Source organism: Hakea prostrata, chromosome 10 (assembly GCF_041222555.1).
Source record: "Hakea prostrata isolate BN-2017 chromosome 10, UWA_Hpros_2, whole genome shotgun sequence".
Classification (NCBI taxonomy): domain Eukaryota; kingdom Viridiplantae; phylum Streptophyta; class Magnoliopsida; order Proteales; family Proteaceae; genus Hakea; species Hakea prostrata.
In genome coordinates this window covers 13,496,525-13,515,100 of record NC_142609.1, presented here as the reverse complement: position 1 = coordinate 13,515,100, position 18,576 = coordinate 13,496,525, and the positions used below count along the sequence as shown (strand labels likewise).

General features: G+C 38.2%; 1 protein-coding gene across 1 annotated transcript; it reads left to right on the top strand.

Annotated features, from left to right (window-relative positions):
- Positions 1-2,827: 2,827 nt before the first annotated feature.
- On the top strand, positions 2,828-17,537 carry LOC149001993 (enhancer of rudimentary protein). Its single transcript, XM_089137532.1, has 4 exons — positions 2,828-2,992; positions 12,628-12,721; positions 16,373-16,493; positions 17,143-17,537. Exons 1-4 carry the CDS (start codon positions 2,990-2,992, stop codon positions 17,234-17,236), a joined length of 312 nt encoding a protein of 103 aa, XP_088993658.1. The 5' UTR covers positions 2,828-2,989; the 3' UTR covers positions 17,237-17,537.
- The last annotated feature ends 1,039 nt before the right edge of the window (positions 17,538-18,576 follow it).

Below are 18,576 nucleotides of genomic sequence, written 5' to 3'. Positions count from 1 at the left end.
CCGTCTAGGCAGATGGACATCCTTATGGCCCTGACTTGACTATAACAGCTAGTTTGAAATGGATATTCTCAACAGCTGTTTGCAACGGATACTTTTGAGACGGCTGACCGTCTGGATTAAAATCTCGCTAAGATTTTATATCCGTTGGGGAAATGAGGAGGGCATTAAATTGAGGTCTATAAAAGCCCAACCACCCCCATTTGAGAATCATTCTTCTCCCCCATCAAGCACATATTCACTCACAAGTGAAAAAGCAAATCCTTGGTGTTTTTACCATTATTACTGTCCTCCCAACTCCATTTAACTTTGAGGGATATTCCAAAGTTAATAAGCAAAGTTTTACTAAAGCAAAGCTTGGAGTTATTGAAAGCGACTGAAGTATATTGATGCTTGCTATTCTTGATTCATTCATTGCATCACTCGCACTCAAGGGGTAAAGTGTTACTCTCCTTTGATAGGTAATATCTAATACTTCTTGTATTTTGAATTGGTTATTTAATACTAGTCTAGGTTGATTAGAATTTATTGTATTGGGTACTCTTGCCCCGTAACAAAGATTGTAAGGGTTTGATTCTCTACCCATTGTATTGAAAGAGATTCGTTAGTGGAAAAACTCTCTTGAGGCTAAGAGAAGAGTGGACGTAGACTCGTATAGTCGAACCACTATAAATTATGTGTTTGTGATTGATGTTTTCATTAAATTTCATTATGAATTGTTAATTCATTTTGAAATTGCAACCAAACCGAGAATTTGGTATAAACCACTAGGTACAACCTAATCACCCCCCTCTAGGTTGCATCAACAAGATGTTGTATTGGCTTAAACTGATATTAATCTAGATAAGCATGGATTATTCAGAGCTTAGAGAAAGAGAAGAGAGATAACTCAAAATGGTCACCGTTTAACCACATGAATGGGGTGACAAATTCAGTTTTAATAGACTATGTAAGGTTCTTATGATATAAAATAGGTTCTCAATTCCATATTTGTAAACTTCACTCCAATGTATAAAGCAAGTTCTACAAGGTTTGGACGGAACTAAGTTCTTAAGAATCAAATTTTTCTTCAATCTGCAAAACCTAATCTACCTTATGAGGGATTTTAAACATAAATACGAAACAAATTGCAATCATAGAAAACAGTTTAATAAATCTTTGTATCACAATTCAGAAGTGAATATAAGAGTAAACAAAGAAAGAAGAAAAAAAATACCTAGAGAGGAGTATCAACTGAGTAGTGTGGATTTACCTACCAATATTGTTGGATTGAGTCGATTGACAGTGACTTTTAGTTATTCGGTGAAGACAATAGAAAACTATGAATATAAAAGAATCACAAGGAGAAAAACGCGATACTATTTCGCTTACCTTGATGGGTCGGCGTATCGCAATTGCAACACCAAGAGATGCAGAGACGAGAAGATGAAGAAGAGAAGAACGCTCCAACCAAGGTTTAAAGTATCCCATGATACCATAAGATACTAGCCGATACGTATCAATATTTGACCCAACCGATACGATACATCTCGATACGTCTCTCCATTGAATTACACTAAAATACATTAGTTAGAGCGATACAATACTTGATACAGGATGATACGTCTCTTAAAATCACCTTACCGATATGATACTCGATACTAATACTTTAAACCTTGGCTCCAACAAGTTGATTACGGACTGGGTAAGAACAGGGATCCCTTTCGAAAGATAAGGCTAGGGTTAAATGTTCGTTGAAAGAAGAATAAGGAAAACAAATGCTCAGTCTTATAAAGGATCCAAAAACGCCAAAATATCTAATCTTAGTAATTTTTTGGATTGAACCAAGTTACAATATTAATGAAAAAAAAATTGTAATTGCAATCATAGAAAACAATTTAATCTTCCAATCCTTTTATTTTTTAGATTTACCATCAAATTTTTTATGTTGAACAAAGACTGAAGCCCAACAATACCTCCATTGAGTAATTACTGAATTCTTACCTCCCCTCTGACCAAAGCACACCTCTCCTCCTCCTACCTTCTACGTTGGGACCCCCCTCACGTAGGAATAATAAAATTGAATGTAGATGGATCCTAATTTCAAAACCCTCAACTCTCAAGCATTGGTGGCATAGCTAGGGATCACAATTTGCAAATTATTTTTGCTTATGGACAAGGTATAGGGAAACAAGAGTCTTTAGTAATGGAAGCTCAAGCGATTCGCAAAGGCTTTCTACTGGCTCTTGATCTTCACATCCCCCATATTCATGTCAAGAGTGATAATCAAACTCTAAGGTCTTTCCTTACACACATAGAGTCAAACATTACTTGAAAAAAAATCACACTTTATCACGCACATCCTTCATCTAACCTCCTTATTTGATGTATGCATTTTCTCGCATTTACATCGAGAGGCCAATTATGCAGCTAACAAACTCACCAAAGAAGCACCCAAGACTTGGGATTGATTTATCTATCATCATTCCCCGCCCCCTTTTATGTTTTGGTTTTACTGTTTGATATTGTCTTGCGAATTTCTTTTAAATAAATAACACTTAACATTTTCTCACAAAAAAAAAAAACTAATTCCAATAATATTTTTTCATTAATATTGTAATTTACCACAAAACTATAATATAATTGGGAGGTGGTGGCTGAACAGTCATGTAAATTGCTTGACTGAATGGTCCTTAAAATCTTACCATTAAATTTGGTAGAAATAAATCTGAATTGTCCATCGTAAACGGTTCAGATTTAATTTAATAGATTTAATGGTTAATATTCATTCACATGTTACTCTGTATTGTTCTATAATATAATATAAAAAAAAGAAAGAGAGAGAGAAAGAAACACACTTCTAAATTCTAATCTTCTATAGAAAATAAAGAGGTGCAAACGAGACGAAGCGCGTCCGAGCGTGTGACCTTGACATCAGAGCGAGATTGTTTCAGCGTTTACGTTTGAAGCCACAAAATTAGATAGAAGGGAAGAGATCCCGGTTAGAGAGTTAATGGTAAGTGATTTTCTCTCATCTATTTTGATTATCTTTTGGTTTTCTTCGGCGGATTTCGAGCCGTCTTATTAGAAATTTAGAAATCACCATGCTTAGTAAACAATTCGTGAATCTTGAGTACTCCTCATCTGGGGAAAATCAGTGTTTTTCTTTTTCTTTTTTTGGTCTTCTGAATGTTTGTAAGAACTCTAAAGACGAAGTTCGCAAGAGCTGTTTTTGATTCCCCCTCTCTGCTTTTATTCTCTAAAGACGAATTTTTTGATTATGTATTTCATTTTGAGCATCAGGGGCTGAAGCCCTAGTATGGTTGAGAAGGAATTTTTAAGCCTAATTAGATAGGAGTTTGTAGTGTTCTGCATGTATTTTAGTAAATTGGAACAAAATAGCAGTTATGATTAGGATAGTTTGTATCTATACTGGAACATCTAAAGCTATTCTCTCTGATCATTTAGGATCATAACAGTGATCTGCTCTTTCCATGTAGGAAGTTCTTGCTTGCATAGTAGTGGATACTATCTTATCTTTTAGTACAAAAACTTGGAAGAGAACGCAATTGCATTTGTTTCTATGATAACTATATTCTTTGGTATTATCGATTCACACATGAAGTTATGTCTTTGTTATTACCTTTAGTTGAAAGATTACTGCTTTCAGTTTTTTCCTTTTTGTGTTTATTTGTGGTGATTTAAAAACAATGTGTTGGACTAATGAATATGATTTGGGTTGAATGGGAATCAGGCTGGCTTTAGCCTTTACTTATATGCAGAGGTGAACAATCTATGATGTATACAGGACAAAAATACGCTAGTGACTATCTTACTCTGCACCGATATTATGAGACTTTCCCTTAAGTTGGTGCATATACATCACACGTTCCCAACTTGCAAAAAATTAGATGAAACATTTTTCCACTTAAGACTTTTAGTGAAGATTATGGTCAATGGTTTTACTTTACTTTTTTATTCTATTTTATTTTTGGGTTGGAGGGGGGGACAAGACAAGAAAAGGTACTTCATTGATAACTTGATCACATGTACAGAGATAGGTTTGCATTGTTCAGATTACATAAGTTAGACCGTTGACTGCTTTCCTTGCGAGATTAGAAAACCAAGTTAGAAGAAAGTCATTTTCATATCTTGAGTACTTAATATTAGGCCCCTTATCCACAACTTCCAAAAGAAGAGGCGTATGGTCAAATGTGTTACTGTTAGAAACAAAAAGCACACAAATACATCCCTAGTCCAGTTTCTTTTTGATGCAGACCATTGATCTCCAGATTTCTCATTCGATCATGCTGGAGAGGGTTAGAAGCAGTGATGGCAGACTTGCTGTCACAATAAGGTTTCATAGGAATGTAGTGGGGACAGCCAAATCGGTGAGTGGACTATTCTACATAAGTTCACGGATGCCAAGGGCTATTGTGTGGAACTCTATTGCAACAGCAAACCGAGCCTCAACAACTTGCTTCTTACTCCTCCAATTGAAAGGATTGTCACCAATGAAGGTACTGTATCCTATTGTAGACCTTTAATTATCAATGAAACCGGCCTGCCAGAACCTGTGAAGGCCTCAACTTGGAGTCGATCATAGGAAAATTAAAAGGTACCGGACTTGGGGCAGACATTTAAGTAATGGAGAATGTGCATTGCTTCCATGTGAGTAAAGTAAGGAACTAAGCATCATGCAAGGAACTAAGTATGTTGCATGTACTGGCTGATTGAACTATCTGCATAAGCAATGCCACAGTGATTATGTAAGTGGTAAATCAGTTGCCTAACTAATCTGTAGTAACATTCCTTATCAATAGGATCCGTTCCTTGCTAGCCAAGGGAAGGTTGAACATTGTTAGTAGGAGTATCTGTTGGCTTGCATCTTTACATATCAATCTCTGTGAGAAGATTGGAAATATACTTCCTCTACGACAAGTATATGCAGTAAGAAGACCTGGAAACTTCAACACCAGTGAAGTACTGAAGTCGTACAAAATCCTTAATACCAAATTCGTTGCCCATTATTTTTCCTGGGGGAATGTCTTCAGTGTTATTTCCAGTAATCACTATAGCATCAACATCCATTCATGTATAAGTAAAATAACAATCTTCCCACCAGACTGCTTGATGAACAAGGTGTGGTTAGCATTACTTTGGGAGTATACCGTAGTGACCATAGCTTGGTCAAAATTCCTAAACCACGCACAAGGTGACTGCTCATCCCATAAAAAGCATCCTTCAACTTGCACACCTTTTTCTGTGTTTTTGAGCATGCAAATTGTAAAACGAAGTGGAATGTCCGTGGAGACCTCCTCAAGTTCTGCAAGAAAGAAGACATTTTTCACATCCAGTTGTTGTGAGTCCCATCCTAGATTGGCTGTACAGGATAACATAATGCCGATGGTGTCATCTTGAGCAATGGAGGAAACATATTTTGGTATCAGTTCCATAGATCCGGTAAATCATTTGACGAAGGGCCTTGCATAATCTACTGTAGCATGAGCTTCTTGCTCGACACTGAATACCCATTTGCAGCACCTGTCTTCTTTTGTGGGGGCAGGCACACGCCGCACACCACATCCCATTGGGTAATATCCCCTCCCCCCCCCCCGCGCCGGGAACAGTGTTTATTTATTTCCCTCTTAATGCTGCATCTCATCAACCATAGATACAAGAATGTGTCTACAACAGCTTCTTGCTAGTTCCTGGAATAGTAGGTATAAAGAGTACACAAAACTAAAATATTAGCAAAATAGTGAGTCATAAGATACAGCCTCCGCATTATGATGTAAGGTATAAGATGTAACACTTTGTGAACTGCAGATCAAGAGAGGAGTCAACAAGGGAATCAACATTATGTGTGTAAATTATTGGACTCGGTTGGGATAGTGGTATTACCATATACATATCCAATTATAATCAAGATGGATTCAAATTATATGCTATAGGATTTTGGGCGGATTTGGACAATGACTGGGTAATATATATATATATATATATATATATATATATATATATATATATATTTTTTTTTTTTTAATAGTTTAAATGAATATGAATGTGAAATGAGTATGGATTTTTAATTATCTGTTGACATCTTTACTGATGAGGGTTAGGGTTGACACTCAAAAGTTCAGCAATTACCTTCTCTTCTACTCTCCAAAGCATTTGATTTTCTAAACCCCCCCCTCCCACTTTTATTTTATTTTTACGTTGTCCTGTATATAATTTAGAGATATGTGATTCGATTTTGGAAAGAAAAAAAGAAAAAGAAGAAGAAGAAGGCAAGGGGAACGAGAAAATGGAAGGAAATAAAATAAGGGTAAGATGGTCTTCTTAAGTTTAGACTGAATTGTACTAATGGAAGTGGGACAGTTAATATATTTCGATCCAATGGGGTGTTATGCTTTAGGGCAAATTTTTTTGGGGTGTCCCTGATATTAATTCTTTTTCAAAAATGTGGGAGGTACCGTATATTATGACATGTAATATTGGGAAAAGGGAGGGTCTGTGTACATGACATTTGCCCTATAATAAGAGAAAGAGGTTTGCAAGCAAACTGCAGAACTATACAGAATTACAAATATAATCTGTTAAAAGCTAGCGGTGACACTAGGGGTACCTTTGTCCTAGTGTCGCATTAGGTTAGAGGCTTTTTTTTCTTTTGATTATTATGTTAATCTGCCGCCAGAACTTATTAGAGGCAGATCAGTCTCTTTCTCTTTTTTTAAAATATTATAAACATAAGGACTGTGATTGGGAGAAAACTAACCCAATCCCAGGCTCCCTTTCCTGCTTGTGATATCTCTCTTCCCCACTTCTCCTTCTCTCTTCTCTCTTGGCCTTGGGGGGGGTGGGGGGGGGGGGGATATTAAATAGGGGGTGGGGCCCTGCGCTCCTTATATTTCTCCTTTTTTTTTTTAAGGGGGGGGGGGGGGGGAAAAGGAAAAAAAAAAAATTTTTTTTGTTTTTTATTTTTTTTGTAGTGTTTCCCCTTTCCCCAACCCCTTTGGGTTGGGGGGTGGGAAAATATAGTTAGGATATTTTGGTTGTTTTGTTATTAGGAGTCTAATAAGAGTTTGTATAGGAGTTAAGTTAGAGTTTGTATTCATATAGAATTCTATTCCTTGTAATATTCTACTTTCCACTTAATTATAAATAAAGGGCTTGAGATCATGGATCAATAAGCCATTCTACTACAATCGTTTCTTTCAACATGGCATCGAGCCTAAGTTCGATTAGTATGTTCTTCTATTTTTTTCTGTGTCTTCAAACCTATAAACCCACAGCAGATTTTTTTCTCCAAAACCCTTCGCAGTTTTTCTTGTTCTTCAACAACCTAATTCTGCAACCATCGTTTGGCAGAAATTTTTCCCTTTTCAAACCCATCGCACCGCACCGCTGCACTATTTTTCAGTTCCACCTAGAAGACCGAGAGAAGAAAAAAAGGAAAGAAGAAGAGAAGAAGAACCACAACCTGCTGCGCTTCTTGCGATTAGAAAAACGAATCGCAGGCCACAACGCTGCTTCGCTTCTTGCGATTAGGTAAACTGAATCACGGTGGGCTAGGCCAAGAAGAAAAGGAAAGAAGAAGAGAAGCCACCATCGCCATCGCCTTCACCTTACTGCTGCTGCTGCATCATCTTCCCAATCGTGCGCAACATAAATCTTTGATTTTTCAGGTGTGTGGAAGAAGATATCGATTGTTATTTGGTTGGTTTTTGGGTTCAACTTCTGATTTGGTTCTTTAGTTCATTGTTTGGTTCAATTCTTGGTTCATTGTCCAAAATAGACTAGACCGAGAACCATATTTTCGTGTTTTTTGTCTTTGGTTCTATTAGACCGGACCAGAATTTTTCTTTGGTTCAAAAAAAAAAAAAAAAAAAAAAAAAAGAGCAGAAGAAGAGGGAAAAGGGAGATTTGATCATATCATTGTTTGGCTATTGCATTGTGCGACGTTTTAGTTTTTTTTTCACAAGGTGACTAAAGAGCTGAGACAATTTTTTCAACATGGCAACTATCGATGGTACTCTTGCTCCCACCGGCCACTGAACATTACCCAAATTTTCATCCTCTTTCGGTAAGATTTGATGGGACAAATTATTTGATTTGGTCACGATCTGCTTACTTAACTATTCTTTGGAAGAGGACTTGTTGGATACATTACGGGCACCACTATCAAACCTTCTACCACAGGCGTTTCCCAGGAAAAATGGATCTCGAATGACTCTCTTATTATGTCATTTCTCTTGAATTCCATGATTCCAAATATTGCCCGTGGATATCTATTACCAATCTGCTGCCCAAATCGGAAGGCTACTCTTGAAACATATGGACGGTTGGGGAATGATGCACGGGTTTATGAGCTACGAAAGAAGCTTCATGAGACTACCCAAAAGGAACCTTGTGGCCCACTATTATCTTTGAGTTGCGATCTCTTTGGCAAGAGTTGGATCATTATGGGGATTATCACCCCACTAATCCGAGATGATGTGGCGACTTATAAGAAGCACATTGATAAGATTCGAGTATATGACTTCTTGGCGAGGTTTGAACGTGGAGTACGATCGGATCGGAGTACAAGTCTTAAGTCGTTCTCCCTTTCCTACACTAGAGCAGTCTTATGCTCTTGTTCGGTGTGAGGAAAGTCGTCGATTAGCCATGCTTCATACTCCTATTTTGGAGAAATCAGCGCGTGCCAAACGATCGGTAGGAGATTGTCAAGTGTGAGGCCCCAAAGGAAAATTTTGGAAACTCCATGGGAGCTGCTGATTTTGAGAAAAAAGAGCACAAAAAAGGAAAATCGAGCTCTATCTCGGCGTTCCGGACCCCGGATGTTGGTCTCTCACGGGAGGAGTTAACTTCTGCGCGATGCAATCTCGCGGGCCCACGCTTCCTCTCTAATCAAACCAACCCCCTGCTACTTGGGTAAAACTTTTACAAGCTTCCAAGTTTCTTGGTTCACTCCTGGATTATTGATACCGGACCACGGATCATATGAGGTTTATCCTCTTTTTCTTACAATATTCTCCAACTGGAAAGGATAAAGTTGAATTCGATGGCTCTATTCTTCCATTCTGGAAAAGGACCATCAACATCTGTCTTTGTTAAGTTTTACATGTTCCCTCTTTCTCTAACTGCTCTCTATCGGAGTCTTACATGCTTAAATTGTAAAGTGACATTTTCCATCGGTCTTTGGGATCGTAGGGGAAGGAGATTGGACGTGGTAAACTAGACAATGGACTTTATTTGCTGAGCCGATTGAAGGAAGGAACATCTAAGGTCCATTGGTAAACGGACCCAGGGGAGTGGAGGCACCCCTAGGAACTCTTAAGAAAATATTTCGATTTAGTTTCTTCTTGTAATGAGGATGATTTTTTGTGAAGCGATTTTTGGAAGGACTGTTCTACTTATTTACCTTCTCTTCATAATAGAAAAAATATTCCTTTTATGTTAATTCATCTGATGTGTGGGGTCCTGGACGTGTGTCTATCGGCATAGGTACTTTGTTACTTTTATTGATTGTCACTCTCGTTCTACATGGATTTATCTTTTAAAACAAAAAATGAAGTTTTCCGATGTTTTGTGATTTTCATAATATGATTAAAACTCGGTTCAATGCCCTTGTGAAGATCCTTGCGTGAAATGGACAGTATATTGATGGTGAATTTCAAAGATATTCTCGACTCGGCATAATACATCGGACTAGTTGCGTTGATACGGTGCAAATGGGGTGCGAAAGGAAGAATCGGCATCTCTTAGAGATAGCCCGTTTATTATGATTGCTATGAATGTCGACCGTCGGGTGATGCTATTCTCGCCTTACCTTATGAATAGGATGCCGGTAGGATACTTGGTTTTAAATGTCTAATGAGATTCTTGAGGAGCCTCTTCTTTTGTTATTTCCCCAAAGGTTTTGGATGCGTGTGTTATGCGGAATCACACCGAGTAAGTTGGCTCCGCCTAGGCATATTTTGGGGAGCACTGAAAGGGTACAAATGTTATCATCCTCCCTCAGAAAACCATTGTATCCATGGATGTACTTTTCATGAGTTTTGCTTTATACACCTCTCGGGGAGAGTCCTAGAGGAGAGGTGTTCTTTCCGACTCTAGATCTTCCTTTCACACCAACACAACAAGAGTCCCAAAGAGTTCCGACCGGGGGAGACTTGCGGTATACGAGGACTCTAATCCTCCCTTCAATTTGAACCATGTGAAGAACCTAGCCAAGGGAGACCACTCCTTTGAGAACCTGTTGGGGTCTTTCAAAACCAGATTGACCAAAATAAAGAGGTGCGGACTTATCGGAGGAAGAAATACAACCGGCTAAAGCGGTGGAGAAAGGGATACGTTACCACTCGGTCTCTGCTCCAGAATCGGATTCTGCTGAGGTATCTTCTTGATCTTCCTATTCTTGTTAGAAAAGGGGTCGGATCTTGTACTCAACATCCCATAGCTAAATATGTTTCTTATAACTCTTTGTCGACTCCTACCGTGCTTTTATATCCTCTCGTCATCTGTATCGTTCCTAAAAGTTGGCGGGAAGCCTATCTTGATAAGAGATGGAAGGAAGCTATGGTAGAGGAAATGCGAGCAATGAAGAAAAATGACACTTGGGAGCTGGTTACACTTCCTCAGGAAAAAAAGTGGGTGCAAATGGGTATTTGTGGTTAAACAAAATATGGATGGATCGGTCAACAAGTTGAAAGCTAGACTAGTTGCAAAGGGGTTTACCAGGACCTATGGGATTGATTATCGGGAGACCTTTGCGGTTGGAAACTAAATCATCGAGTTACATTTGTGCATGGTTGTGAACAAACACTGGAACTTGCACCAACTAGACGTAAAGAATGCCTTCTTACATGGGGAGTTAGCGGAAGAGGTCTATATGGAAATCCACATGGTTTTTCCGATGACAATACTGCGGGGAAAGTCTGTCGGTTGAAGAGGTCAATATATGGGTTAAAGCAGTCTCTAGATCTTTGGTTTGGACGCCTTCGAAGGCAATGACTTCTATTGGGTACAAGCAAAGCAATGCTGATCATACACTATTTGTCAAGAAGTCAAGTACTAACATCACACTTCTCATTGTCTATGTAGACGATATTGTCATCACGGGGAATGATGGTGAAGAAATTCAAAAGTTGAAGGACTATCTTGGCAAAGAGTTTGAAATTAAAGATCTAGGGAAGTTCGGTATTTCTTAGGGATTGAGGTGGCTCGATCAAATAAAGGTATATTCCTATCCCAAAGAAAGTATGTCCTAGATCTATTATCGAAGTGGGAATGTTGGGGTGTAAAGTAGTTGATACCCCTATTGAAGTGGAGCTAAACTTAAAGAAAAAGAGGGAGAACCGGTGGACAAAGGAAGATACCAAAGGCTGGTAGGGAAGCTTATCTACTTGTCTCACACCCGGGCGGACATTGCTTATCTTGTAGGTATAGTGAGTCAATTCATGCATGACCCATATTTAGCTCATATGAAGGTGTTATTATCGAATACTACGGTATTTGAAGGGAACTCTGGAAAAGGAATACTTTTGTCACCCATGATAATCTAAAAGTAGAAGCATACACCGATGCTGGCTGGGCTGGATCTCAGACAGGAAGTCAATTTCAGGTTCTTGTACCTTTATTGGAGGTAATCTAGTTACTTGGAGAAGTAAACAGAATGTGGTAGCTTTATCTAGTCTTGAAGCTGAATATAGGGCTATGGTTCGTGGAGTTTGTGAGCTACTATGGTTGAAAGGCTTCTGCAAGATATTGGAGTCCAAGTTCCAAACCCCATGATGTTATATTGTGACAACAAGGCTGCTATTAGTATTGCTAATAATCCAGTGCAACATGATCGAACTAAGCACATTGAAATTGCGGGTTTTTGTCAAAGGAAAGTTGGAACAAGGGCTTATCTGCATGCCTTTTGTAAGATCTGAAGACCAATTAGCAGATGTTTTCACTAAGGGATTGAAAGAAAGAGATTTCCTTCCTATTGTAGGCAAGTTAGGCATGAGTAATATCTATGCCTCAACTTGAGGGGAGTGTTGGATTCTATTAGGAGTCTAATAAGAGTTTGTATAGGAGTTAAGTTAGAGTTTGTATTCATATAGAATTCTATTCCTTGTAATATTCTACTTTCCACTTAATTATAAATAAAGGGCTTGAGATCATGGATCAATAAGCCATTCTACACCGTTCTTCAAAAAAAAAATAAAAAAAAAAAAAAAAAAAAAAAATTTTTGGTGGGGCCCCCAAAAAAAAAAAAAAAAAAAAAAAAAAAAAAAAAAAAAAAAAAAAAAAAAAAACACAAAAGGGAGGGGGGTGGGCAAACAAAACTGTTCTAATATACCCTCATTTATATTAAAAAAAAAAACTGGGGGGGGGGGGTGGTGGCATGCCTTCTATTGTTGGGGGGGGGGGTGGGTGGGGGGGAAGAAAAGAGAAGAATTTTACAAAAAAACCTCCTGTTTTATTTTTTTTTTTTATAATGAAAGTAAAGGATAAGTAGAGAGGGGGAGGGGGGAGAAAAAAAAGAGTGGTAAAAAATAGTCACCTGCCAACCTTGGCAAACCTTTTTCTCTATATGGCAATACTGAATCTACAATTCCTTAATTTATGCCAAGTATTCTCTTTTCTTGTTGTGTGCAGGCAAACAAGCATACAATTATTCTGATGCAGACTTCTCAGAACCGGGCAACTAGAACATTTATGGATTACGAATCCATAAGTCAAGCAATTGATGGTATTTTTTCTATTTCTTGACATATATCCATGTTTTTTGATAACTCATTGTCTATGGATGGAATGATGCTAGTTGCTGTTATTGTTTTAATAAGGAACAATGGTGATTTTTATTAGACAGAAATAGAAGATTCAAAGCAGAATGCATAGTAGTGACATACTGGAGATTATGTCCAATAAGTTTTTTCTAAAATACATAATATTTATCCCCTCTGCTCTGGGTAAAAAAGAGGAAATACCCACTACCATGGCAGTTTCAGTATCTTTCTTGAAGTCCACCATGGCCTTCTAACTCCCTGCCTGGCAAGCTGATCTGTTGTTTAAATTGCTGATTATTGTTTCCTTTAGTTGAGGGCTGATGTAGTTAGTTTTGAGTAATAGTAGAAGGTGTTCCTTTCAATAGGCCGAGTACCACACTTTCGATGATATGACATACTGTTCACGCTGTGCCTACATAAGTAACCTATCTTTTGCTATCATGGCATTTTATGTTGCATCCTTGATGTTTGTACCGATGTATTACTTTTTTGTTTGAAAAACCCATGTATTACATGTCTATCAATTGTCCATGCATGGATTAACGTTTCCATTCATCTTCATCTTAAGTTATCATGGGAAGAGGGAGGCTTTTGACAACCATTCAAATCTCAAATCTTCATCTTTAGTGTCAACTATTTCAAATCTCAGCTCAATTTGATTTCAGCTTAAGTGTCAAGTTTTAGTCCTCATGGATATAAAGGCTTTTGATAGTTACCACACATGTTTATCAAGGCATTGTGGCGATTGTGGTGTTTAAGTCCAGGGGACTTGGCATAAGTGCAGCCGTAAGACATCACCTTTAAGAAATTGTTTGGTTTGATTTTTGTACTTTATTTGAGAATTTCTGTTTCATTTCATTCATTTTTGCAAACCGTACCCAGACCCAAAAACCGTTGGAGCCCCGTGCATTGGTTAGACCTTTGGATCTCATTCTTGCTAATGAGCATGGTTAACTTAAAGGGTAAAGTAGTAATTTCATGTGAAAACAAATCACTGCCTTCCTCTTACATTCTCACCCCCACTTTGATTCTGCCACCACCCCACCACTACCACTTCGTCACCAACATTGCTACCACCACGCCAGCCATCACCACAACCACTATGGCCCTCCTTTCCAAAGAAATATGGTGAATGTATCCTCAGAAATTGAACTACAAAGGGTTTTTGTTTACGACAAAACATAAAGTGAAAGAATATAAAACACAGTTTGTGTTGCTGTTTCAGATGAACAGGGTCACAGCCCCAAATTTTACGTAGTGGGAATATTCCCAGAAGATCTGTAGGGTCCAAGATCAGATTGCATTGAAACTGCAGAGGGGATTTAGGAGTTGGCTTTCTATTTTCGTGATTGCAGCCTTTAGCTGTTGGTATATTTATTGGTTACTAACTTTTATTCCTTGCATGTTGGTTGATCCATAAAGCCTCGTTTCTAATTTTGGTTACCTTGTATTTCTTTGTCATTAGTTGTAAGATTAGTAGTTTAAAAAATTAGTTAAGGTTGAGACTAGATCCTAATATCCAAGGGGGAGTACACTGCAGCGTATAGGAGGGATACAGGGGATCATTTCCATCCAACCATGCGAAGGACAAAATAGAAGGACAAGGACACATGGCAGGGACTCATTGGGGAGCAGCTACTTGTTGTTGGGAATATTCAGAGGGTATGGCTGAGGTGGGAGGGGTTAGGATTTGTCTTGGGTAGTGGTTCTTGGGTATATTAGGGGAAAGAGGGAGGAACAAAAAGGAAGAATTGAGTAAGCAAGGGGTGACCAGGTGAGTAAGCTCGCTGGGGAGAGGATGACTCTCAGGTTCTGGGGTGTAACAGTATAGGGTATTCAGGTCTTGGGGTGGGGAGTTGTATCTGCCAGAGCTATTTGTAATTGCCAGATTAGGTGCAACAGTTCACTGGCATTTGCTCGGTCAGTGTAGTTGGTTAATTTAGTTTGGAGACTCCTCCATTACAGCTGCAATCCAAGCCTTGGCTATGCTATTCGATTGTGTTGTCTGTCTGTCTTTTTGAGTTGAAGTTGCGGGTATGATTGAGGGAGAAAGAGGTTCTTATCAGGTTGCCTAAGCTATTCATAGGCCCCTGTACCCCCTCGCCCCCCCAAAAAAAAAAAAAAAAAAAACTATTGTCACAATTCTGGAGAATAGAACTTTGTGGTTAGGCTTGCCAACAGTTATGGACTAATTCCGTGTTCAACAGCTGTAATAGCTGCAGATGAGACAGCCCATTCCCTGCCCCTCCTCTTCGATCTTCTCTTCTCCTCGCTTTCCTGTTTGATATACATTAGCTGCAGGTGAGAGAGCTCCCTACCCCTCCCCTTCTGTCATCTCTGCTCCCTTTCTTGTTGGATATACATTGCTGTGCTGTTTTGTGACTGCAACTGCTGCAAATGATCACTTTTGAGAAACTCTTTGAAGACCAGATTCATTCCAATAAAATGTTCATAGCTACTGCTACTGTTTCCTCTGTTTTCCAGTGGATCGGTTCCGTGATGCAACATTGAAGCTGATTTTCTTCTGTGTCCTCCATCACAACCTGCAGAGCTTTGGAACACCTCCTCAGATCATCACCCCTTCCATTTGATCCACATTCTGTTGCTGGTTGCCTCCTAGCATTAACTTTCAATTTTCATTCCCCCATTCACGACGACTTCATGTCCATCAAAACCACACCAAACAGGTAGCGAATCATCACCTTCTCTGGATCTACACTCTGCTTCTTGTTTGGAGTCCCAGTACCCATTGGCTCACAAATTTTCATCTAGCATTTTGTTTTGGGATCTTTATCATATCTCAGCCATGGATAACTAGAATTGGCTGAATTTTTGAGCATAGGTTCTCATTGTCACCATCTCCACTTGACCTAAGGTCAACGGCAAATTGTTAGCTGGTTTATGTAGTTTCTGTTACCGTCTATTTGGTATTAAACCTTCTAATTCAGAGTTGCTTTTATTATTGAATTATTGGTGATCGACTGCTACTATTATCGATTCACTGTAGATTTATTCTTAATTGAACCTCTTCTATGTTAGTCTTTCTTATTATTTAAGTTGTCCATTTTGATACAATCAGAATATATTCAAGTTTTTGATGATATATCTTTATATTTTAACTATATCATGAATTCCATCTGAAATTGAAATAAAAAATTAACCAAATGCGTCCTTAGATCATATAATGACCCAAGAGACTGATTAGCTTGATGCTCGATATTCACCCTTGGGGGTCAATGGAGATGGCCAGAGGAATCAAATTTGTACCCTGAAAAAGAAAGCTCCTTTTATCATTTCAGTGTGGCTGTGTTGTGTTGCCTGGCATCCAAACACAGCCTATTTACAGATGGGGATCTAATTTAAAAACACAAAAAGAAAGTTATATGCTCAGTGTAACCTTTGAAATTGCATCCCGATCTTGGGTATCTGATTTTAAACCATGCAAGAAAAGTAAGTATATGCTCAGCATGACCTTTTGAACTGCATCTTGATCTTTTCTCAGTTAAATCCCAAAGTTTTTCAGATGTTGGGTTATGTTGTTGACTAGCCTGGTAATTTCAAAGTTCCATTCTTGTATTGAAGATTACCGCTTACGTTTATCCTTTCATGGCTAGGTATTTGTGCATTATATGAAAGAAAATTAAAGGATCTTTACCCAGCCAGTGGGAATCTCACTTACGATATTGCAGATCTCTACAACTTCATTGATGGTCTTGCAGACTTGAGTGCGCTAGTGTATGTCTCACCAACTCAATGAACCTCTATAATTTTTGTCACCTGTTGCATTCGTTACTAGGGTTTACCATCTCTCTCTCTTATGTAGACAAGCATAAGGTTGAAGTGCAGGATCTAAGGTACAAATTTATTAATTACAGCGTTGCCAGATGCAGGATGGGACAACCTGTGATGGGTTATGAGAAATGCTCTATAGTAATAATTGGATTATAATTGCAATGTATTGGCTCTTGTAGGGGATGATGATCACATTGAGTTGACTTCTCCTTGAACTGTTTTTCTTGTTAAAATTTTTTCTTTGTATGGTGAGGGGTGGGGAGAAGGGGGTTTGAGGTATTTGGTACTTCATGTTGGTTACATCAACCATGTGAATGGTGCCATTCTATCTCGCTGGTTCTTGACCATAAATAAGGACTGATCATGATTCTTTTCCATGACGAGTGGGAAGCACAGTATTTTTTTCTTTGTATGGTGAGGGGTGGGGAGAAGGGTTTGAGGTATTGATGCTTCATGTTTGACATCAACCATGTGAATGGTGTCATGCTATCTCGCTGGTTCTTGACCATAAATAAGGACTGATTATGATTCTTTTCCATGACAAGTGAGAAGGACAGTACTGATGTTTCTGTTGTTTCATTCTGGTTTGCAGCTATGATCATTCCATTCAGGCATACCTTCCATGTGATCGCCAGTGGATTAAACAGCGCATTTTTCAGCACCTCAAGAAATTGGCAACACATTGAAGAGAACATTGTATGCTGCAACCTAATCTTAAAGTCCTCAGTGCTATAGATTATGCAAAAACGAAGAAAAATGCGTGGTACCGAGAAGTGCAGAACCAGAGTTCAGTCTTGCTTGGACCTAAGTGATTACACGAACATGAACAATATAGTAGGTGGTTGTGTTCCATTATGCTGTATCTGATATGTTGGCCTGCTATTGCTTTCTTATTTTGCTTTGACCTTGATGGCGTCATGGTGTGATTTATGGCTAGATGAATAGTGGTGCTCTATCTTCTTAACAAGCCTTTCTACGATTTGCAGATTAACAATTCCGGACTGATGATGCTCTTCTTGAATGATGTTTGAATATTTAGGCAAATCATCACTCTTTTTACCAGTTAGAGATAGGGGTATAAATGGATAATCGGAATCCGCTTCCATCCGAATTTGCATCTACATTGTCTAGGGGTATCTAAATTCTTCCGATTTATATGATGCAGATATAGTATATTGCTTTCTTACTAATATTGCTTTCTTACTGCTTGTTATTGTCCACCAAAATTTTTTTATTTGGATTTTTTTTGTTATCCTTATAGATCTTCAACTTAGGTGACTAAAATTTACTACTAAAGTTGTTAAATCTTGAATTTTAAATTTATCTCTTATGAATAAAATAGTAAAGATATTAACACATAGTTGAAAATTTGTATTTAATATGTATTCTTATTCATTTAGAAGAATTTACTTAGAAAATAACTATTCAACTATTATCTGAATTTGATTAAATCTGTCTGAAAGCATATAGGATATTATTTGAATAATCCGTCTGAATATAGTAAGATGCGAATATGGTATTACCACTATCCAATTCGATCCGATCTATTTATACCCGTATGCTTTAGTGTGCTGGATGGCTTCTTTTCTTTCCTTAAAATCCAATGGAGTCTTGGTATGATGTGAAGCTTCTCCCTCCCACTATTTCTCATTGGATCCATGAGTGGTAAGCTAGAAGGTTGGGCTTGGGGGAGGAGAGAAATTGCCTAATCTTTTCCCCATGTAATACAAGTAAGACAAAGCTTATTTGCACAGTTTTCAAGGGTCGGATTCAAATCCTTCATGTGATATGAAAAAAATAAAATAAAGGCCTTTTGATCATGAAAATTGCTGAACTAAAATGGTCATTGGCTTATTTTGGGAACCTTGAGTGGGGGAAATGCAAATTGTCATTTTTATTTTGATAAAAAGTGACATGTTGGGTTAAACCTCCAAGAGTCCAAATTAAAATGAACCTAAAATCTTCCCCTTAAGTAATTACCAAATGGTTATAAACAAGTTCTTCATAACTCATGTTTTAGTGAATG